Source organism: Sturnira hondurensis, unplaced genomic scaffold (assembly GCF_014824575.4).
Source record: "Sturnira hondurensis isolate 20B ecotype Veracruz unplaced genomic scaffold, ASM1482457v3 Scaffold0006805, whole genome shotgun sequence".
In the NCBI taxonomy this organism is placed as follows: domain Eukaryota; kingdom Metazoa; phylum Chordata; class Mammalia; order Chiroptera; family Phyllostomidae; genus Sturnira; species Sturnira hondurensis.
In genome coordinates this window covers 490600-513062 of record NW_028079436.1, presented here as the reverse complement: position 1 = coordinate 513062, position 22463 = coordinate 490600, and the positions used below count along the sequence as shown (strand labels likewise).

The 22463-nt window shown below is 55.1% G+C and overlaps 1 protein-coding gene across 3 annotated transcripts in view; it reads left to right on the top strand.

Moving 5' to 3' along the window:
- The first annotated feature begins 18513 nt into the window (after positions 1 to 18513).
- Positions 18514 to 22463, top strand: part of TCF7 (transcription factor 7) — a 30113-nt gene continuing 26163 nt past the window's right edge. The window contains exons 1-3 of one of the 3 annotated variants that reach the window (XM_037050461.1): positions 18514 to 18969; positions 19109 to 19175; positions 19688 to 19812. In XM_037050461.1, coding sequence (XP_036906356.1) covers positions 18718 to 18969; positions 19109 to 19175; positions 19688 to 19812 — 444 coding nt within the window. In that variant the 5' untranslated portion in view covers positions 18514 to 18717. The remainder of the gene's footprint in view (positions 18970 to 19108; positions 19176 to 19687; positions 19813 to 22463) is intronic. The other 2 variants (XM_037050460.1, XM_037050462.1) reach the window with 2 other exon arrangements.

Below are 22463 nucleotides of genomic sequence, written 5' to 3'. Positions count from 1 at the left end.
TCCTGCCCAGGCCGGGGAGGGCTGGGCCACCACAAGCCCATGCACTGGGCTGGGCAGCCCTGGGCCTGGGTGACTTTTTGTAAGTGGTGCACTCGTGTGAGTGTGAGGCAGTCCCCACAGCACACCACCTCTGGGTGAATGGCCGTGTCGACCCCTGGACCCTTGGTGCTAGAGGTAAAAGCCTGGTGAGCCCTGCACCATCCTCCGGGCCCTCCAGCCAGTGGTTCCTGAATCAGCGCTTCCGGCGGAGCCCAGAAAGGCTACAGTGGAGCAGAGCTGGCCACAAGGGGAGTGTCCACCATGCCAGTCATCAAACAGCTCTCTGTGCGCCTCAGTTTTACGAAAAGGCAAAAATGCATATATGGCTCTGGCTGAGTAGCTCAGTTGGTCAGAGTGTCAACCTGATGCACCAAGGTTGCAGGTTCAATCCCCAGTCAGGGCACATACAAGAATCAACCAATGAGTGCATAGATTAAGTGGAACAACAAATTGATGTTTCTTTCTCTCTCAAATCAATAAATAGAAAAAAATTTTTAAACCCTCCCTCTAGAAAAAAAATGCATATATGCAGGAACAAGGTCTGGAAAGAAGTCCTCCAAAAGCTTATCAGGATTTACTCTGGATCCAGGAATTAGAGATTATTTTTGTCTTGTTTTCTATAATGAATATGTATTGTGTTTTAATTCAGCGGTTCTCCACCAGGTGTAATTCATCCCCAAGGAGACTTTCGGCAACACCTCAGTGTTACGGTGTGGGGGGCGGGGGAGGCATGCAAATGTTACCTGCCTCAGGTGGGTGGGTGGAGGTCGGTGACCTTGCCAGACATCCGACAGGACATTCTACAGTGCGCAGGGCAGCCTCCATTATGAAGAGTCACCCACCTGAAAACATCCACAGTTGCCAAGATTGAGAAACCTGTAGAAAAACGTCAGAACCCATTCTGATGGGGAGACAGGGCTGGGGAGGCAGAAGGCCCTGCAGGCAGAGGTACCTGCCCCTCGGCCTAAGAGACAAGCCCTTCCCACCCATCTCCCCACGTCTGGATGGATGGATGTTCACGGGCTCACCAGCAGGCAGATGCAGGTCTGGCCAAGGGGCCTGCAGCCCCCTCTCAGGAGGACCCAGCCCATCACTGAGGTTCACAGTCCTCAGCACACACCCCAAAGCACATCCCTGTCTGAGAAAAAGACACGGACCCACTTCCGCCAAGATGGAGGCATAGGTGGAAACACTGTGCCTTCTCCCACAACCAAGTTTGAATAAAACAAAGGTTTGGAGAAACAAAGACACAACCAAAGGACAGAAAATTGAATTATATGGAAGTCCGACTACATCTAACCGTTCAACGGGGACGGTAAGAGGGGCGGAGCCAGCAGCGAGCAGGGTCGGGCAGGACAGGGCCCCCGACCCAGGCGCGCAGGCAGACAAGAACCAGTTGGGGTGCGGGGCAGACCGCGGGCGCATGTTCGCGCACAGTGAGACAGACCACGCAGGCCCCAGTGGGCGAGGGCTGACAGCGGTGGCACACTCGCGCGCAGTGGGACGAAACGCGTGGGCCAGGTGACGGCAGCAACTGCGGCACCGGTGAGGGCCGTGGCGGCAGGCGGCGGACAGGACGCCATAGTCCCTCTTTGACCCCGCCCCCACATAGAGCGTCACAACCCAGCGACTTAGTTGCCCTGTTCTAGTGAACATTTTAGGGCTCTGATCCTGCTATGGAACAGGCACGAACAACCCGAAAGATGGCACAAGAGGAACTCAAAGTCCCAGAGCCAATAACTCTAAGCGACCGAGAAATTGCCAGCCTCTCAGAAGCACAATTCAGGACACTATTTATCAGGATGCTCACAGAACTGGTAGATTATAGTCACAAATTAGAGGAACAAAGTCACAAATTAGAGGAATATATGAAGGCTAAACTAATTGAAATGAAGGGAGATGCACAGGAAACCAATAGTGATGGAAAGGAAACGGGGACTCAAATCAATGGAATGGACCAGAAGGAAGAACAAAACATCCCACCAGAAAGGAATGAAGAAATGAGAATTCAAAAAAATGAGGAGAGGCTTAGGAACCTCCAGGACATCTTTAAACGTTCCAACATCCGAATTATAGGGGTACCAGAAGGGGGAAAGAAACAGCCACGAGTGGAAAACGTATTTGAACAAATAATAAAGGAGAACTTCCCCAGTCTGGCAAAGGAAATAGACTTCCAGGAAATCCAGGAAGCTCAGAGAGTGCCAAAGAAGTTGGACCCAAGAAGGAACACACCAAGGCACATCATAATTACATTAGCCAAGACCAAAATGAAGGAGAGAATCCTAGAAGCATCAAGGGATAAGGGGACAGTCACCTACAAAGGAGTACCCATCAGACTGTCAGCGGATTTCTCAAAAGAGACCTTACAGGCAAGAAGGGGCTGGAAAGAAGTATTCCAAGTCATGAAATCCAAAGACCTACAGCCAAGATTGCTTTATCCAGCAAAGCTTTCATTTAGAATGGAAGGACAGATAAAGTGCTTCTCAGATAAGGTCAAGTTCAAGGAGTTCATCATTACCAAGCCCTTATTATATGAAATGCTAAAGGGACTTATCTAAGAAAAAGAAGATGAAAAATATTAACAGTGAAAGGACAGCAAACACACAGCTATTAACAACCACACCTAAAACAAAAGCAAACCAAGAGGACAGCTAGATCAGGGGTGGAACCATGGAAATGAAGAACACATGGAGGGTTAGAAACAGGGGGATGGGAGGGGGAGAAGGGGGGAGAAGGTACAGAAAATAGCATAGATTGTAGGTAGTAAATAGATAGGGGGGAGGGCGAGAATAGTGGGGGAAATATAGAATCCAAAGAACTTGAGACATGTGGTTATAAACTAAGGGGGGCAGAATGGTGGGGGAGGGAGGGTGTGGGTGGAAGGGATTGAAGGGGGGGAATAGAACAACTGTAATGGTATAATCAATAAAATATATTTAAAAAAAAAAGACACGGACCCAGACTAGTGCTGACCGTCAGGCCGCCATCGCTGCAACCAGTGAGACCCCCAGGTCCCCAAACATCCTGTTCCCAGCACTTTGACGATGGTATCCTGTTTTCTTTCGGAAAGAAACACAGGTCGGATTGATTAACATACAGTCATGATTTGACCTCAAAACTTGGTTTCAAAATTAATTTACAATAAAAGAAAAAGTCCATGCTAAATAATCTAATTACACGTTCAGGGCCCAGAATGGAAAACATTTGGGCACACAAAATGCCCTACCAAGCTCATTAGCTCTGTTTTGCCTCCGAAGCGTCTCTATGGCAACTCACTGAAGAGGAGGAGGAGCTGCTTTTAACATCGGATCATCAAGAACTTCACCAAGAATTGCCACAACATAAAACTCTTTTAAATAAAACTTCAGATGATGAAATGGTGAGCGCTTGCTTCCAGCCACAGGTGAGCCAGATTCTTACTCCACGGGCTTTCCAGGGCCTGCAATTCAGGCCAACAGACAAAGCCAGCCTTTGGCTGGGCCTGGCCTGCTCTCTAGTCACCACAGAATGACCCCTGGATGAGAGGGGCCCTTGAACTTCCCAGAAGTTAAGCCCTCCACTTCTCAGGGATGCAGTGAGGAGGCTGGGGCCCATGGGGTCCCTCTCTTCCCCTTTCTCCCCCTGTTGGCTCCTCTTCTTGCCTGCACAGCCTGGCACAGCCTGGCAGAGCAGGGCATCATGTCTGCAGTCTCTAGGGCCTCTGCCAGGTGTCAAATAGCCCCCACGCTCTCTCCAGAGTCAGCTATTCCCAGTCCCCTTCCTGGTCTCTCCAGGATCCGTGGTCCAGGCCCAGGGTTGAGACTGAGGGGCAGGGGAGCCACTTCCATCTCCCAGGCTCTGCTGGTACCTACAGCCCAGCCCTGAGGCAGACCCTCAGTCCATGCAGCAGGCCCTGTGTGCCCAGCCCTGCACAGAGGGCACAAGTGGGGAAAACAAAAGTAGCTGAATGCTTTTTATTTGTCAGTTTAGACTTTCCTCCCTACCCACTTGTTAAGGACTTTTAAGGCCACTTGTGGAGTCTGGGAGTTCTAAGCGCCTGGGGTGTAGACCCTACCGGAGGCCCAGCATGTCTCCAGGAGGAGAAAATGGGTCTGCCTGAGGTCAGGGCTCTCCCCAGGGGGTGAGCTGGGTGGAACACTTTCTACAAGGCACAGAGCCAAGTCCCCTGCACATCATACCCACCCACTGGGCTCCAAGGGCACCCCCTTATTTGCATACTGTTTGCATTCTATTTGGTTTGATGCACAGGATGGAAAATCACCCCCAACACTGGGCCCCAGATTATAGTGTCTAATGTTTTGCTCCCGTAGCGGCAGCGCCCAGCAGAGAGGAGGTCCTGCCTGGGGCCTGGGACTCCTGCCTCGAAATGGCAGCTGCTGTGAAGGTGGGAGCGGCAGCAGGCGCAGGCCTCACAAAACAAGACTTTCACATGTGACTCACACTCCGAGGGCCAGAAGCAAAATTACAGTGTGAAAGCCAGAGCCTGGTGCGCCTTCTCTGGGGAAGCCCCTCGGGCCCCTCTGCATTTGACTCCTGTAAAAGTCCTGGCACTGCCCAGCACTCTGGAACCCTCCAAGGAAGTGCCATGCTCCCCTTGCTAGGGTGGGCAGGGGCCGGGGTCCCTGCTGCTGCCTCCCAGGGTTCCAGGGCTGGGAAAATCTGTCTGAGCAGAGACATAGGCAGAGGAGGGTTCATTCCTGGGGGAAGCCCAGCTGGGACTCCTGAGCAGCTGCTGCCTCCCAGGCCCCAGGGGCGCTTCACGCTCCTCTTTTCTCAGCCTGGCCTCCTCCTCCCCATCCATCCTGGGAGCCAAGACACACTCTTTCAATAAACCCCTATTCTGCCCTAGACCACCAAAGCTGAGTTCTGTTGCCTGTGGGCTGGAATTCTAACTGGCACATCCCTAACTGTGATGGCAGGATGGCCTGAAGCCCTTGGCAAAGGGCACCTTCAGCTCTAGACATAACCTAGGGTTTTAGCCCCCTTCCCCCTTCCCCACAGTAGCCTGGCTCCAAGTCCCGTGCCCCTTGGCTACCAAGGGGCTGACCTCAGGAGGCACATCCTCCCTCGGTGCCCCCAGCTTCCTCGCCTGTAAAATGAAGCCGTCAGTTGGCAAACACGGGGCTGGGGTGAAGATCACACGAGATAAGGGGGAGCTGACACGAGGACTCAGCAAACCTTAATTTCCTCGAATCGTCATATTTCTTTGTTATTATGCCAGCTTTCTATTAATTTACCTGACTGCTTCATTTCACTATTACCTTCATTGATAGCATTAGAAGAATAACATGGTGCAGCCCTGGCCAGTGTGGCTCGGTTAGTTGCAGTGCCATCCTGTAACCGAAAGGTCATGGGTTTGATTCCCAGTCAAGGAACATACCTGGGCTGCAGGTTTGATCACTGGTCTGGGCGCATGTGGGAGGCAACCCATCGATGCTTCTCTCTCTCCCTTCCTCTCTCTCTAAAGCTCATGAAAAAATGCCCTTGGGTGACGATTAAAAAAAAAAGAAAACAAAAACATGGTACACTCAGGCATTAGCAAAGCAACCATTATTATTCTCCATTTTACAGAGAGGGAAACTGAGGCCCAGAGAGAGAGTCACTTGGCCGGGGGGGCTCCTACATCAGACATCCTGGGCCACTAACAAGTGGTGTGACCACGGGCCAGGTGACTTGTCCTCTCAGAGGCCCCGGGCCCCTCCTGTGACGTGGAGGCAGTTAGCTCACCTGCCTCACAAGCCTGCGGGCAAACACCGCCAGGAACTATTACTTGCGTATTTTTGGATACGACGATGGCTCTGTGGTTGTGTAGGAAAGTGTCCATATTTTTAGAAATACATACTGAAGCATGCAAAGGTGACATAACAGGATGTTTGGGACTGTCCTTATACCATTCAACTAAAAAGAGAGAATGTCAGTTGAAGAATAAAAAGGAGAGAGAAAGAGCCTTGGCTGGTGTAGCTCAGTGGATTGAGCACGGGCCTGCGAACCACACGATCAAGGTTCGATTCCCAGTCAGGGCACATGCCTGGGTTGCAGGCCAGTTCCCGGCGGGGGACTCACGAGAGGCAACTATACATTGATATTTCTCTCCCTCTCTCCTTCCCTTCCCCTCTCGAGATAAATAAATAAATATTTTTTAAAAGAAAGAGAAAGAGAGAGAGGGAAGGGCGCATAAAACAATATGGCAAAATCTTGATAACTGTGGAATTGGGATGGTGGGACAGATGTGGGTTCACTGCATTATTCTCTCTACCTCTGTTGGAGATTTTCCATTAAGTTTCCCCCACAGGCCCGTCTCCTAGCGCTGTTGTGAGGCTCTGCCCACAGGAGGTGCTCCAGCCGCTCCAAGGGCGCTGACACTGCCGCTTTTCTATCACCCTCCCTCCAAATCCAGGGCAGAGCCTGGATTCCTGACCCCCAAACTCAGGGACTTGCACAGCCCCTCAGGGTGTGGCCTCACCAGCTGTGTCACAGCTCTATCACTGACACTGAATGCACAGCTCAGGCAAGACATTAAGGAACTCTCATGAAGCCTGTCACCCCCTTTAGGACCCTGTGAGGGACCTTGTTCTAAAAGACCCTCTTCTGCATCTCTGTTGAACCCACACATGTGGCTACCAGGCCTGCTTCAGAGCCCCGATGAGAACCCTGCACAACTCCCTGATGACCGAGGGGGATAAGTTCTGTCAGTGACATCCCTTGCCACCATCGAGTATGCAGTGGTGGCAGCTGTAGGGGAGACAGGGACCCAAGCACCTAGCAAGCATCACCCACCATTCCTCCCGTCCCTGCAATTCAGACACAGACTTTTCCAGAGCCACCACCAGGGGGAGCCTGTGTGCGCCCCCAGCGGCTCAACCTGGGAATGGGATGCAACCCAGGACTGAGCTGAGCATAGAGGAGGCTTCCCAAGGAGCCACCTGGTCCGGCGAGGCCAGGGCAGTGAGTGGACTGCGGCTTGTAATGGAGCAATCTCCCGAGCCCCACCGGCCTGCAAGTTTTTATTTCCACCTGCATTTTAAAGATAACATTAAATGGTTTCTTTTTCTTACAAAAGTAACTCATGCTCAATACTCTAAGTGGGTGCTTTGGGTTTTTGTTCGTTTTGTTTGGTTGCATGTTCCAAGATTTCCTGAGCTTAGGGCAGATGGCTTTTAAATTCTTGGGACTATGGAATAGAGGAAGGAGCTCAAATGGCCTCTGAGACCCAGGCAGGTCCCTGCCTCTCAGGGCCTCAGCTTCCCCTGTCTGCATGTTTGGGGGTCCTGGCCATCTCCTGATCTCTTGAGGCTGAGCTATAGCAGCCGGGAGATCAGGAGATGGTGCAGGAGCCATCCTGCATATACGTGACCTTTTCTGGACAGTGGCCCGTGACCAACCCTAAAAAGCAAACGCTTCTTGAGTAGGACCCTGCACCTGTCCAAGAATGAGCCCCGATTCACCTTCTCCCACCCCCTTCATCTACAGCCAATGTCGATTCTTTCCAAACAACTGTTGAACAAAAAAGGTTAACTCCCACCGGCTGCAACTCTTTCCAAAAGAAAGGGTTTATTCAGTCATGGTTAGCAAAAAAAAGTAGAGAAGTCTTGGAGGGTGGAGTCTAAACCCCCAGCAGCAGGTCTGGGTGGGAAAAGCCCCAGGTTCATTGTCCTGGAGTTTTGCAGGTACTTTTTACTTACCAAGTAGGGGAGAAAGATGCAAGCTATTCTGAAAGGATTTACATTAGCAGTGGGGGGGGTGGGTGGGAGGCGCGGGCTGGAGAAGGTGAAGTGGGGCTCCTCTGGGACGTGCAGAGAGGGCTCACAGGAAGAGGCATCTTTCCCTGCGGATTAGCTGTGGGCCTTGGACTGGGAAATTCATTTGCAAATAGGAAGCAGAGGCTCCCGGGGCCCAGTGCCGCTTGTCTGTTCCCTCTTTTGGGTAATCTCGGACATAGCCACCTGGAAGTTGATCCTAAATTCCAGGAGATACACAGGAATGCGAACAGTCTCCTGTCAGAGCTGGGCCACAGTGATGCACAGGCTACCTGCCCTGTCTCTTTCTCTCCCCCTCTGGCACCTGTCATTTAGATCTAGTATGCAGCAGAATTTTTTCCTTGCCGAAACTTACATCTTTCTTCCCACTGCTCGATGTATAAAGGAGCCTTTCAGTGCCAGGAGGAGGGGACATGTCGTATTTCCCATCCGTCCCTGAAGCTGGCAGTTTAGACTTCATGCCCCAGGGCTTGGTCCTTTCTACTAATAGGACCCAATAAACCCTTTCTTTTACATAGGATTTAAAAAATTTTTTATTTATTCTTTTTTAGAGAGGGGGGGAAGAGAAGGAGAGCAACATCAATGTGTGGTTGCCTCTCATGCGTCCTGTACTGGGGACCTGGCCCACAACCCAGGCATGGGCCCTAACTGGGAATCGAACGGGCGACCCTTTGGTTCGCAGCCTGCGCTCAATCCACTGACTACACCAGCCAGGGCTAAACCCTTTCTTTTAAAAAGGCTTTCAGCTTTGGCTGGGCAGCTCAGTTGGTTTGAGCAGTGTCCTGATACACCAAGGCTGCAAGTTCTTCCCCCGCCCCAGTCAGGACATATGCAAGAACCAACCAATGAGTACATGAATAAGCGGAACAGCAAATTGATGTTTCTCTCTCTCTCAAATCAGTAAATTTAAAAAAAAACAAATTGTCTTGAAGGCTTTCAGCCTTGGAAATTCAGATTCACGTTGACCACTACCCTCCGAGGGCCTGTACCACCTCGCCTCTGCCGCCCAGGGCACGTGATCACACCAGGCTCCTGCCCACATAGTGTAATTCTCTAAGTTCCCCCAGCTCACGCAGTCGCTGGGGCCCGGACACCAGCAGTGAGCGAGACTGGCCCAGCCCTGCTCGAGCATCACCGCTCTGTTCCCTGACTAGCCTGAGAACGGGTGCCCGGGGCACCTGGGGGACTTTCTGTGAGTGCAGAGGAAGGCCGAGGGAGCGTTTCCCACGCTGGGGTACAGGCTGCTGTGGGCCTGTCTCACATACAGGTTCCAGTAATAAAAGGGGTTTTAAGTGCTTTTGCCTGCAGATCTGAATCTCACCTTCTAACACAAAATGTTAGAGCTCAGCCCCACACACATGAGTAGTTTGGCATCAGCCAGGTCCCACCCCTATACTCTTGTGAGTGGAGGAGCTTGGGACTCCTGTCCCTCCCCAGTTTGGGGTTCTGGGTGCAGGGCTGAGCTGGAGGCAGGGGCATCTCCCAGGTAGAAGTAGGAATTCAAGTGAACCTCTGAGACCTGGTGGCTCTCAGCTCTGCAGACCTGTCCTCCCAGACGCCACTCATTAAGCACCAGCCCCACAGTCAACACAGAAGGCCGGGGACCAGCCCAGCCCCGGCCCACGGCCAGGAATCCATCACAGCAGCCTGCCGCAACCAAGAAACCCCCACCCAACCAGAGGGGCCGCGAGTCTCAGACAGGGAGTTTTTGGCCACATACCTAGTCCCACAATGAATCAGGATGAGCAGAGGCCCCACCCCCCACCTTCTCAGTCTCTGCCGGGTTTCCCAGGGCATGGCAGGCCCCCCAGAGTGAGGTGATCTTCTCGACACAAAGGGAGCTGGATGTGCAGGGTTGAGGCACCAAGGCTCCCACTTCGAAAAGCACCCAGTTCAAAGGGGTGCACTACCCCCACTCCAGCCATGGGTCTGCCCCGGGGTTCCCCTGGCCCTTTGAGGGCAGGGGCTAGGAGATGAGGGGTGCAGGGGAAGTTGCTTTTAAGCCGCCCCAACCTGCCTCCTGCTTTAGCACCGACCAAAACCATGGGCTGAGAGGAGAAAGAAGAGAGGAGAGGAGCTCTAGAATTCTACACACAAAAGACAAAGCTTGACCAGAAGGGGAAACCCTTGAAGAAGTCAGTAATAATAGAGCCGTGAACAAAGAGTAAAAAGAGCAAAGCCGACAGGGAAAACCGCAGTCGTCAGCAGAGGCCCACCAGCCACCCAAAGGTGCAGAGAGGCACTTTCACCCCTGCCGAATGCAGGCCGGCTCCGTAGGTCCCGAGCCAGCTCGGAGGCTGGAGGGGTGGGAAGGGGGAGTCCCCAAGAGGCCACTGCTGCTCCGTCTCCAGGAACCAGGATGCTGCTCCCCCTAATGAGGCAGAGCTCCCGTGCCCCGCCTCTGGGACCGAGACTTGGACCCACCCATCCGACACAGAAATCCTGAGGGCCTGGGCCTCTCTGTCTATCCGGGCTCCCAAGAGGCTGGGAAGAACTTGCCTCCTAAATAAATAACCCTCAGCACCCCATCACCCCTCTCCCTTTAGAAACCCTGGTGGGTGTCTCTGCCTCTTAACCACTTCTGAGGAGCACTTCTGGGCTGAAGGGGGCCATCGGTGGCCTCTGCCAACTCTGGGCTCCTCCTGCCTCCCCTCCAACTGTCCTCATACAAGGACAGGGGAGGTGTCTCTGGGGGCTACAGAGCTAATCTGGAGCCTTGAGACCCGGCTTTGAGCCATGTGATCTTGGGCAAGTCACTTCCTCTCTATGGGCTGCAGTTTCCTCCTCTGTGAGATGGGGTTAAAGACCTTCCTCTCAGGGCTGTTGGGGGGATCAGACGGGATAACAGACGGGAAGGACGTCTGTGAACAGCGAAGCGCAGTGCCAGCATCTGGAGACATTCTCGAGTCCAACACGCATTCATGAAACATCCGCTTTCTGCCAGGCCCTGGCTCAGTCCAGGGGACCCAGTCACGGGCAAGATAGAAGGCTCCCGCTGGGACAGAAGAGATGGGGCCGAGGAGGGCACCCTAGGTCCTACGGCCCCCACAGCACACGCACACTCAGAGAGACTGTGCAGGGAGCCCAGTTCCTGGCCCGTGTCCCTGGGGGCTGTGTGGGGTGGTCCAGCTCAGCGGTGTCACCGCGGAGGCAGTCACAGCCAGCCCCAGAACTCCGGCTGCTTCTAGGAGCCCCCCCCCCCCCATGCAGATTACTCAGCTGGAGGAAGCAGGACTGTAGTTTGTAATTGGAGCCACCCAGCAACATTTCCACAAAGTAGTCAGAGAAACTTCTCCCAGGCAGCCCAGGAGAGGGGGCTTCCAGCCTGAGTAAGTGGGGGTGGGGAGAAGGGGTGGGGCTCCACGGAGTGCCCCTTGCCTGAAGACCTGCTGTAGCCCCACTCCTGCGGGCACTTCACCTCCCCAGAGGTGCTGGAACAAGCTCCCGAGGCGAGGGGGGCACAGCATGGAGTGGCTGAGAGAGTCGGGGTCCAGGACACCAACCATGCTGAGTTTAAACCTTAGCTCTGCGCCCCTCTCCCCGCCAGCTGCGTGATCTTGGGCAAGGGACCTGACCTTCTCAGACTCCTTTCCCTAATAATAGTATTTTCAACTTCATTAGGCTTCTGTGAAGACTAAACGAGGTGGTGGATGTAAAAGCCCCTTGCTTATTAATAAGCTAGGGATAGATGAGTTGTTCAATTAATTTTTGTCTATTTAGCAAATATTTATATGGTACTTATTATGGGCCACAAACTATTTATTCCAAGTGCTTCACAAACACTCACTTAAGCCTTACAAGAATCCAATGAGATGGGTGTTATCGTCATTCCATCTTACAGAGGAGAGAACTGAAGCCCAGAGAGGGAAAGTGACCTGCCCAGAGTCACGGAGCTCCCCAGTGGTAGAGCCAAAATTGAAACCTAGGCTCTTTCCTCTCCTGCTCCCTCCCATCCCTCCCTTTCCAGACTCTGGCTTTGGAAGTTGAAGCGAGCGAGCGAGAGGAGGCTGATTTAGGAACAGGCCCCATCCCACCGCCAAGCTCTGTCCTCCCTGGCCCCACAGGCCTGAGCAAGTGCCTGGGCGTGGAATGGGCTCCTGCTCTAAGCCACTGGCCTTTGCACTAACCTCCTTCCCCAAAAGGCAATGTCGTTATTAACCTCCCTCCCCCATGTGATCAGCCTGTTACAGGAACCCTTCCCCTCAAGCCCCCAGCTCAATTTGGAGCCAGAGATGGACGTCCAAGCCTTTGCCCTCACTCACCTCACAGCCAGTCCTTGCTCAGACGCCTAGAGCAGCTCGAGTGGGCCCATTGTGGGTAGAGCCACGCAGGAAGTACGAGCGACTGCCCACAGCCTTGGAGAAGCCTTGTGATAGAAACCCCGTCAGTGGTTTCCCTCCCTTGGGAGGCCCTGGCCTCTGCTCTCACACCTCTGGTGATAGGGAGTGCAGGGCTTCTGGCGGAGGCCTGGCGGGGCCACGGGTGGCCAGCTCTGACTGGTAGACAAGCTTGATGAAATCTCTCCGTGGTGTCATTTCCTCCCATTAGTCCTGTCTCTGCCCTTGGGCCCCACAGGCCAGCCGCTCCCTCTGGCTGGCAGACATCTGGAGATGGCCATTGCTTGGCAGGAGTCCCCGCTTAGCCTGAGTCCATGGTGGCCTCAGGCGGGTCTCAGAAGACAGGGTTCCTGGTGCCGAGCCCCACTCCCGCCCCTACCCCGTCCCCTGCTCCCACCCCATGACCAGCAGGGCTTTGGGAATGTAGGGAGGGACTGGCTCTGCTGAGCGCTTCTCAGGGCCTGGTCCCAAGCACAGCCTTGCTGCCAGGGAGAATAACTGACACTGGTCACCACTTTGCAAGTGCCTACTCTGCCCTGGACACCGTGCTCAGTTCTTGACCAGCAGGGACTCACCCCATCTTCCCAGCTCTCTGAGACACATATTATTTTTGCCCTTGTGTAACAGATGAGGCACAGAAGGCTCCCAGAGGGAGGTGACTCTCCCAAGGTCCCACCCACAATGAGTAAGTGGAGAAGCCCCAGTTCACACAGAGACTGAGGCTCAAGGCCAGCTCTTGACTCTCAGCCCACAAGCCTAACAGTGGACAAACAGGAGACTCACAGGAAACAGAGTGAATTGCTCATGAGGCTGAGTGGCTCCTACTCCAAAGGCCACAAGAGTTGGGGGGCAAGAGACCCCTGTGGACAGAGAAGGTGGCACGGCCCCCTGGAAGAGGCAGAAACCACAGACGAGCCTTCACCGAACAAGGTGTCTCAGCCACTGTAGGGTCCCCAGCGAACGGGCCCCTGGGAAGAGCTGCGGAGCTGAGCTGGGTTGACCCATTACGTAAAAGCTCCATCCCAGGGGCAGCAAGCATTTATTAAGCGCCGCAGCATGCTTGGCCCGTGTTAGCGCTTGGCAAGGGTGCAGGTGAAGTTCCCATCATCCCAAGAAGCTGCGAGTCCGGCAGGGCCGGGGGGCGAAGCCTCACTAGAGCTTCGATGACCAGTGTGCGAAGTAACGCTTGCTAATTTTCTCCGTATCAGAGACACCAACCAGAATGCGTTCTGGGATAAGGAAAACCCATCCCTGCCTCCTGAAACCAGGGGTACCAGAGTTTCCCACAAGGACTTTCAGAGGAGCCATGTTCTTTGGAAAATCATGTATAGAAAAACAGTTTTATGGTCAAATACATTTGGGAGTCACTCGGCCGAAGGAGCTGCGACAGGATTTCTCTCGGGCAGGGCTTCTCAGAGCCTCCACTGGCTGTGGGCATGGGGTGTGGCAGCAGCCATGGCATCCAGTGCAGGTCCTCTTGGGAACCAGGATGCAGGCCTTCCGCTACCAAGTTCCCGGGAGACCAGTGTGCCTCGGTGGCACCGTGCTTTTGGCACGTGCCAGCCATTCCTGGCTTGCCTTTGCTGCTGATGCCTTGGTGCCTTTGACCCCAGGCCCTCTGCCATGGAAACCCAGGCCTAATCATTTCTCTGGTGAGTAAATCCCGGCTGCATTCATTGGGAACAGAGGTGGACACGATGAGAAACAGTCCTAACAAGCCCTCCGAAGCTGTGGGGCAGCTCTCTGTCACCGTGCTATCACCACCCCTCAAGCCAGTTTGGCCAAACTCCCTGGGGTTTCATCAGGGACAGCTAACATCTCACTTTATTATTAAATTTTTATTTGAAGAGCAATTCTTGGCTATGGCACAAAACCGGGGGGAGGGGAGGATGGCTGGTAGGGGAGAGAGCCCACTGAAGACAATAAAGAAAAATGACCCCAAACCCTTCTTGCTTCGTCGTGAGGCAGCTGCCTAGTCCCGACGGGGGCAGGGGCATCCTAGCAATTGTGTGCCTTTGCCACTCTCAGGCCAAAACCACCCGTGTGCACACACACGGACACACACATAAACACGCAGTGAAACTACACAGAGTCTCCAGAGAGCAAACTGTGTTTCTAGTAACAAACCACAGTCTGCCCCTGGGACACCTGACCAGCCTCTGCCCTGAGAGAGGAGGCTTCACCGCGGGAAGCGCCCCTGCCCGGCCGGCAGCCCGGCCTCCAGGCAGCGTTCAGCAAGCCCCGACAGGATGCCCGGCTGGCTGGTGGGCAGGGCAAGACGCCACTGGGAACCGCTCCCCGTTGTAATTTACCAAATCCATCTGGGGCTCCTTTGAGCCATTTTCTGGAAATGCTACATTTCAAGGGTCTCCCTGTTAGAGAAGGTCAGAGTTCATGCGGGCCTTTCATGTTAAAGGAACTTGAAAGAAAGGAAAGGAAATGTATATTTTCAGCTTTAGCTGTGATTAAGTGGGTTCAGGCCATGAGAACACTCAGATGATTTACATGACGTTACATGAAGAGCCAATTAGCCTAACAACTTCCGAAAAATTTCTAGCTCAAGAGCACCCATTTATTAGAGCACTTGGAATGTGCCAGGCGTTATGCTGCTGAGTTCTTTCCTGGGGTATGTGATGCCTCTCCACCTCCCTTCCCAGGGGGAGGCAGGCTCGGGTGTGATGCCCATTTCATGCATAAGGCAGCAGAGCCCCAGAGAGGGGCAGTGATTTGTCTGGAGCCCCCCAGCTAGTTAACGGCAGGGCAGGGGTGCAATCTCGGGTCTGCCCAAATCCAAAGCCAGAGCTCTCTTGTTCCAGCCCTCAGTCCTTGAGAGCCCTTCGTCCGGCATCCAGAAGCATTCGAAGACAGCGCAGGCCCACCTGGTTTATCTGCATGAAGATGAAGCTGGAGATGCTAAATCTCCAGCCCTCCCAAATCTTCTGACCTGGCCTTCACAAGTCCGGAAGACTCTGGGGCCTCCCTGCAGCTGGCCCTGGGCCCACACCTCCCCAGTTCCATCCAGGGGGCAGCCACAGCAGTTCTTAGTCACCTCTCCGTGGAAGAATCCAGGGCCTATTGTCTCATCGCAGCATCTGAGTCAGTGCCCTGAGCAGGCAGTCTAGGGTGGGCCCAGCAGGAGCTGGTACACATTGAGGTTGCTGTGGCTCAAGGGAGATGCTCAGGACCCTCTCACCCAGCAAAGAGCTTGAGCCACCCTATCCAGACTAGCCAGGGAGATTCCCCAGTTCCTCCTGGTGGCTGCTTCACGCAGCATGAGTCACCCATAAAGCACGAAATCTATTGGTGACCGCTCACTCATCAGTGTTTGTCTGCGGAGACCACAAAATAGATAAGGACCCCGCTGAAACTGTAGAGGTCAGAATGGAACACTGGTTAGGGTGTGTGCCCTGACTGATGTGGCTCAGGGGGTTGGGGGCTGTCCCACAAACCAAAGGGTCACAGGTTCAATTCCCAGTCGGGGTACATGCCTGGTTTCCAGGATAGGTACCCTGTTGGGGCCATGTGTGTATGGACTCAAGAGACAACCGGCTGATGTTTCTCTTCCCTTCTCTCTAAAAATAAATAAAATCTTTAAAAAGAAAGAAAGACAGAAAAGTTAGGTGTGGGCTGAGGAGTCAGACCACCTGAGTTTGGAATTCTGATAACCCTGCTTCTGTGCTGTGAGACCTTGGGTGACTCATTCAATCTCTCTGAGCTTTGGTTTCCTCATTTGTAAATGGGCATAGTAGTCCCTATGTCACAGGGTCGGTGTGGTGATCAAATGCAATGTGTGAGAAGCTCTTGACATGATGCCTGGTACATGGCGATCACTCAGTAATAGGAAGCCACTATGGGATGATGACAGAATCAGTCCTCACCAGACAAGGGGCTGCTACAGGGCCCACACCTGCCTTGTGGGGACGAGCCCAACCTCCTTTTCCTCGTTTTTTCCTCTCTACCGCTCCAAGCCCTACATCGCCTTCCAGGCCCAGATGAAGTCTGCCTCATCCAAGAAGCCAGCCTGACCACTGGATCTCACCGAACCTGAGCTCCTTCTGCCTAGGGTTCATATAAACCAATCCAGAAACAAACTTGGCTCTAACAATTTCTCAGCGTCTCCAGCAGCCAATGCCTCCTCCAGCAGCCTCCTCAGCCCCTCCCCTCTCCACCGCCTGAGCTCTGGGTTAAGGTACTCGGGCCTTCAGGCTGATGTCGGTGTGGCTGTGGATGTCTGAGACTCAGCCGGTCTCTCCCTCCCTTACCCCTCCCCACACACCTGTTCTCCCTACTCACCTGCCCCCTCCCTGGTTCCACCCAAAAGGGCAGTGGCTCCCAGACTTTGGGATTTCAGAGCCCCAAAGAAATTTGGGGGCGGGAGAATGAACGGAGAGTTGTCAAGTTTTTCTCTTGCCACATAAGAACACTAAAAGAACTGAATTCTCACCACCATTTCAGTATAGAAAGGCTGTTTTCACATCAATAAAGCAGAAAGGTCTGATTTTAGCCTCTGATCAAAGGCTAATACTTTAAGCTGAAAAACATTAGCCCTCTTGGGAAAAACAAACTCACTGGCTGTTGCCCTGACTTCTCTCCTTTCTCCATGGACTGGAGAAAACTTCAGCTCCCTCTGGCCTGTGTCCCCCGGGGACCTCATGGGTCTGGGGAACTTGGTCCTGTAAGAAGCTCCTTCCTGCTAAACTGGGGTCACCTGAAAAGCGCAGAAGACCCCCAAAGCCTTTGGATTAGGCAGATCAGTATTCCCACTGAGCTACAGCAGAGGAGGCTTACCCCAATGCCTTACAACTTCAGGGGCTGAGGTGGAGGGAGGCCAGGACCCCTCCTCCGGCACTCTGCGGAGGGACTGGGCCACGTCTGGCTAAAGCCCCTCCCCCCACTCTAGAGAAGATGAGGTGAGACAGAGCAGCAAGCCCACACCAGGAAAGTTGCCTGGGGGGACTTAGTTCATAAGGTCTTCCCGGCCACTCCCTCGCCAAACTGAGCATTAGTGCCCACCTCCCATCTCCACCCCTCCTCCAGACCCCCCCCCAAGGGAGAAGAAGGCACTCCAGCCTTGAGGTGGGGGTGGGGAGCGGACCAAGGCGCCCCGCTGGGCGGGCACAGATAGGATCTGAACGCGGGGAAGGACGGCCGGGCTTCTTTGATCCGCAGCCAGCCAGGCTGGGCCCGGACCCGGAGGGGCGGCGCGGCTCTCTTCCGGCCCGACTTTGCACCGCAGCCAGGGGTCCTGAGACTCTGAGTCGGAGAAGCGTCCAAGACACACTCCCCTCCCAAACACCTTCTGCCCCGGTTGCTCTGGGGAGAGGTGGGATCGTCTAGACTGGATCCAGCACAGGAACCTGCTGGGGGCTGCGGTTCACTGCACAGTGATCCAACGGGGCCTAGACTCTGTGGCTGAGCTGGGGCCAAGCCTGCCATAGAGGCCCGCGTGGACTTGACCCCGGGTGCCCTGTAGAGGCGATGGAAACTGGCGGTTCCTGTGCTCCTCCCGTACTCTCACGCCTGGATTTTGCGAGGGCCCACTTGGGACAGACCCACAGTCAATGGGCTCCACGGGAACGCGACTTCCCGGGTTAAATTGCTTCGCAGGACCCAGCCCTCATCGGAATCCCGCGGCCCACGTGGCTGACCAAAGCCTGGCACCACCGGGCCGCAGGCTCTAGGTGTGGAAATGAGTTGGGACTGTCAGGAGGGAAAGGATGTGACTGGAAGATCCCTATGGTAGGAGGGGGGCGGGGCGGGGTCCGTCCTCTAAGTCCTCTAGACTGTGTTCACTCCTCGGGACCACCACATGGCTGAGAGGCAGTTACAAATGTGATGTATGAGCCCCACATGCAGCAGGCGCTCAATAAATGTGTGGCGGGTATACACTTATGTTCGTGCTGTGAGTGGGGGATCTAACCGGCGTAGGTTTGGAGAATGGGGCTTTGAGGAGGCCTAATACTGCCGGGCCGGGGGTGGCCTCTGAGCAGTCCCAAGCTCTAGGAAATCCCCAATTCCAAGCCCAGAACGTCCTGGGCCGGGGCCGCAGAGGCAGTTCACACCTTGGCTCCAGTTCCAGGACACCCAAAGAACCTAGGGGGCGTCTAGGCGCGGGGCGGGAATCCCCTGGTGAGGAGGCAGGGTCGGAGTCTCCTTTAAAGTCCCCGCATTTTGGGAGATGGGTGATGCTTTTCAAAGTCGTCCAGTCCAACACCTCTCTCTAGTTACAACAGGGAGAGCGAGCCCTTTAAGACATACCCACTGGGCGTGTCCCCGCCGCTTCCTTGAAAGGAGGGGCGGGGCATCTGGGCCCGCCCATCGCCCCGGCCCGCCTCCATCGCCCCGCCCCGCCCCCCGCACTCAGCCGGCGGCGCCTTTGATGTTCGGACCCGCCAGCTCCCCTAGCCGCTGAGTCCGGCGCCCGCGCCCAGCGCCCAGCGCCCGCAGCCCGCCCAGGCGGAGTCAGCCCGCGCTCCGCCCGCCGCGCTCCGAGCTCGGAGGTCCGGACTCCGGGCTCGCCGCCTCCCGGGCCGGCTTCGCGCCCCTCACTCCTGCGCCCCGCGCCCCAGCGGGCGGAGCGCACCATGCCGCAGCTGGACTCGGGCGGGGGCGGCGCAGGCGGCGGGGACGACCTCGGCGCGCCCGACGAACTGCTGGCCTTCCAAGACGAGGGCGAGGAGCAGGACGACAAGAGCCGCGACAGCGCCGCGGGCCCCGAGCGCGACCTGGCCGAGCTCAAATCGTCGCTAGTCAATGAGTCCGAGGGCGCGGCGGGCGGCGCGGGGGTCCCGGGGGCTGGCGCCGGGGCCCGCGGCGAGGCTGAGGTCGGGGCCGAGGTGAGCGCCGGCCCGAACCCGAATCCTTCCCCGGGGCCGCGGCCCTCGGGGTCCCCGTCCCTTAGAGCCCCGCCTGTCCCTAGCCCCGAGTCCCCAGCTTTTCCTGCGCCCCTTACGGCCCTTCTGAATCTCTCCGCAGGCTCTCGGGCGGGAACACACTTCGCAGAGACTTTTCCCTGACAAACTTACAGAATCTCTGGAGGACGGTGAGTTTCTGCATTGCCCCGCTCCCCTCCACCCGCTAAGGCCCAGTCCCCCGTGGGAGGGAGGGAGCCGAGGGGCTGCCTCCCCCAAGCTGCAGCTCCGGGAGGCGGTAAAACCGAGGGGGTGGGAGGAGTGGGGGCGGGTTTCCCGGGCGCCTCCGGGCTCGAGTCACTTCCGGTGCCCTGACCTTTATAGGAGTAAACAGACCCCCGCCATCTCTGCCTCCCCTCCTGCCCAGGTGACTGACTGATCCCCTGTCTTGGAGAGAAAGTATCGGCCAAGGTTCCTTGGCCAGCTGGTGGGGCGGGGGTCGAGTAAGGGGTCGCCAAGAGGAGGCCTGGACTCGGTTCTTCGTCAAAACTTGGCACTGCGGGCACCCCCATCCTGTTCTTTCTCAAGTCGCGAACTCGAAGGGGACCCCTTGGCAAGTCTTACTTTTCTCTAGAGAGCAGACAGCCAGGCTTCAGCCCGAGCCATCCGGCTGGCGAGTCTGACCCAGCTGTGGTTTTTCCAGGCCTGAAGGCCCCGGAGTGCGCCAGCGGCATGTACAAAGACACCGTCTACTCCGCCTTCAATCTGCTCATGCACTACCCACCCCCTTCGGGGGCTGGGCAGCACCCCCAGCCGCAACCCCCGCTGGTAAGTGTCCCCATCAGCTCATCCCGGTGCCTGCTGTCTCTTTGCCCAGGTGTGAGGCAGGGGCAAGAAGTAACTTTTGCTTACAACAAAATAGGTACATGAGGACACTATTCTGGTCTCTTCCCCATTCCTGCTCTGTAGGATCTGAACCAGATGAGAACTTTGCTGAAGTCAGGGGGGTGACCCTGGGCACCCCACTTTCCGCTACCTGTTGGCTTTCATCTTCCCAGCGTGTTCATGGCAGGTGCAGCTCCATCCTGGTGCCAAGTGATGCTGGGGTGTAGTCTGCTCAGAAAACTTCTGAGCTCAGACCCACCCCCTGGCTCCCACAGGTGGTGTGCATAGTGTGGTCTGAGCTGTGACCTTGGTAGTTAGCCTTCTCACTAAAGCCCAGAGCCCGGAGCCTTGGTGCTTGGAGGAACCAGCAGAAAAGCTGCTTGGCGTCAGATCTCCTGCCTGTGGGTGTTCTGCTCTCACTCTGTGTGGGCATGAGTGCACCCTTAAAGGCCCCGAACACCATGTGTGGAAAGTGGGTTTTCATGAAGCTGGCTTGGTCTCAAATGCACCACGAAGAGTTCAAGGGTGGTTCCGTACTGTTGGTAAGGGGGCTGTTTAATGAGGTTGCAAATTCAGTATGTTTAAGCATCCAGTGCTTTGGAAAGATTTCATGATCATCACAAACCATGCTTTTCTGCCCATTGGAGCAGATAACCTCAAGTGTGAATTCTGAGTGCTTGGGAGCAGTTAAGCTGTACTAGAATTTTTTAAAAATTCAGATTCCTGTTTCACTTGCCTCATCTAGCCCAAGGTAGGGTAAGGTTAGAGCTTCTAGAGTACATGAAAAGTTGGGGGGGACTCCAGTGGACGGGTGTTGGGTGCAACTGTAGGCCCACTGTAGGTGGGGCTGGCCAGGGGGAGGCTCACATGGCTAGTGATGGGGTCACCCAGAGGCAGGAGGGTGACTGCCTGGCTGTTTTGGATCCGGAAGGGGGAGAGTTGGTTCCCAAAGCTGTTTCATGCCGAAGGTAGTGGGAGGTGAGAAGACAGGTTGAGGCTTCTCTCCAGAAACTCAGGATGCAAAACCCTGTAGACAGCTGACTCAGAACATGAGCTCCTTGCCCTTTGGACCCCCGTTTACTCACCTGTAGAAGGAGCACGTTGGATGAGGGTTCTGTCGGTCTGACTTTCTGTTCTGGGGTTGCTCTATCTAGATGTTTGCTTCATTTCAAGTCTAGGGGGGAGGAGGCCTGCCCACTGACCTTGCCGCCTGGTGCAGCAGCCCTCCTGAGAGACCTCCACCCCACAGGAGCAGATACTTAATAAAGATGTTTTTGGGGTCCCCTGGTAGGAGCAGACCCTTTGATTTTGGGCCACATCAACATAACCCACCACTGCCAAACCACTGGTGGGTGAGTTGCTTGCTTGCTCACTTGGTCGGGGGCTGGAGTCACTGGTAGCGATGACTAGACCAAAGGCCTCGGCCTAGAATGGGCCTCGCAGAGCAGGCTCCCCTCCTACTGCTTGTGATTCCACAGTGGTACAAGGAAAAGCCATGTTCCTGAGCTCCTCTCACGGCCTGGAGAGGGAGGGTCTCATTCTCTGTAGGGGCGTGGTGATGAGACCATTTGGTGTCTTCTCCTTCACTCCTTGCACTAAGGATGGTGGGGTGGGGGGTCAGGTAGAACGCGGCGCAGAGAGACAAGCACAACACCCAGGCCCAGACCATTTCTTTTCAACATAAGGACCTTTTCCAGGGCACAGCAGGCGCATCTGTCTGCATCCGTCTCTCCTATAAGGGCGAGTCCCCTGGTTTTCCACCCCACTCAGCGGCAGCCTCCCTCTGCTGGGCCTCCGGGAACACGGGGAGGGCAGGCTCTGGGGCTGACTTTAAGTGCCCCTGTGCCAGCTGTTCCAGGAGGTGGGGACAAGGACAGAGGCAAGTGCCTAAATAGGGGTGACACTGGGTGAGGAAGATATATGTGAATGTAGTGGAGCTTCTCTTAAGAAAACTTGATAGTAATGAGCAAATAGCAAGTAAGAGTAGCTGCTTGCATTGTCTGAGTTATATAGACACTTAAACTATGATCGGGTTTTAAAAAGCAAAATTAATTGTCCCGATGTTTTGGGAGCACATTTATTATTGCGACTCCGGGTTTACACATCTGGAATCAGAAAAAGCTTCTCTTAACGTGGGTCTGGAGCCCCTTGCGGGGCCTGGAGGGAACGCCGCCTTTGGAGGGTTTCTTCAAAGTGGGGCTTTCTTGAGCCTGTCTTCAGCGCATAGATGACATGCTGCCTGGCCCTCGCAGAGAGAGTCCAAGTGGCCAGCAGTTGTGCCAAGGGGCTCACAACCAGTCCCCTGAGTCCTTAGACAGTGGGGGAGCCCATGCTGGGGACCCCCGCTGCCCATGCGTGGGTGGACCATCCATGTGGCTGCTACACCAGGTACCTCGAAACTGGCAGGCCTGCGCCTGGTCAGGAGCGACAGGCCAAGTGACCACCTCAAGCGCCGCTGCCACGGGGCAAAGAGAAAGAGACAAACAAACCCAAAAAAGATGTGTTTCTTTTTGGTGCTTGGCTGCTTGTGGACTCTGTTAGGGGAAGAGGAGTCAGGTCATAGTTCCTCTCATGGCTGGTGTCTGTCAGGCATC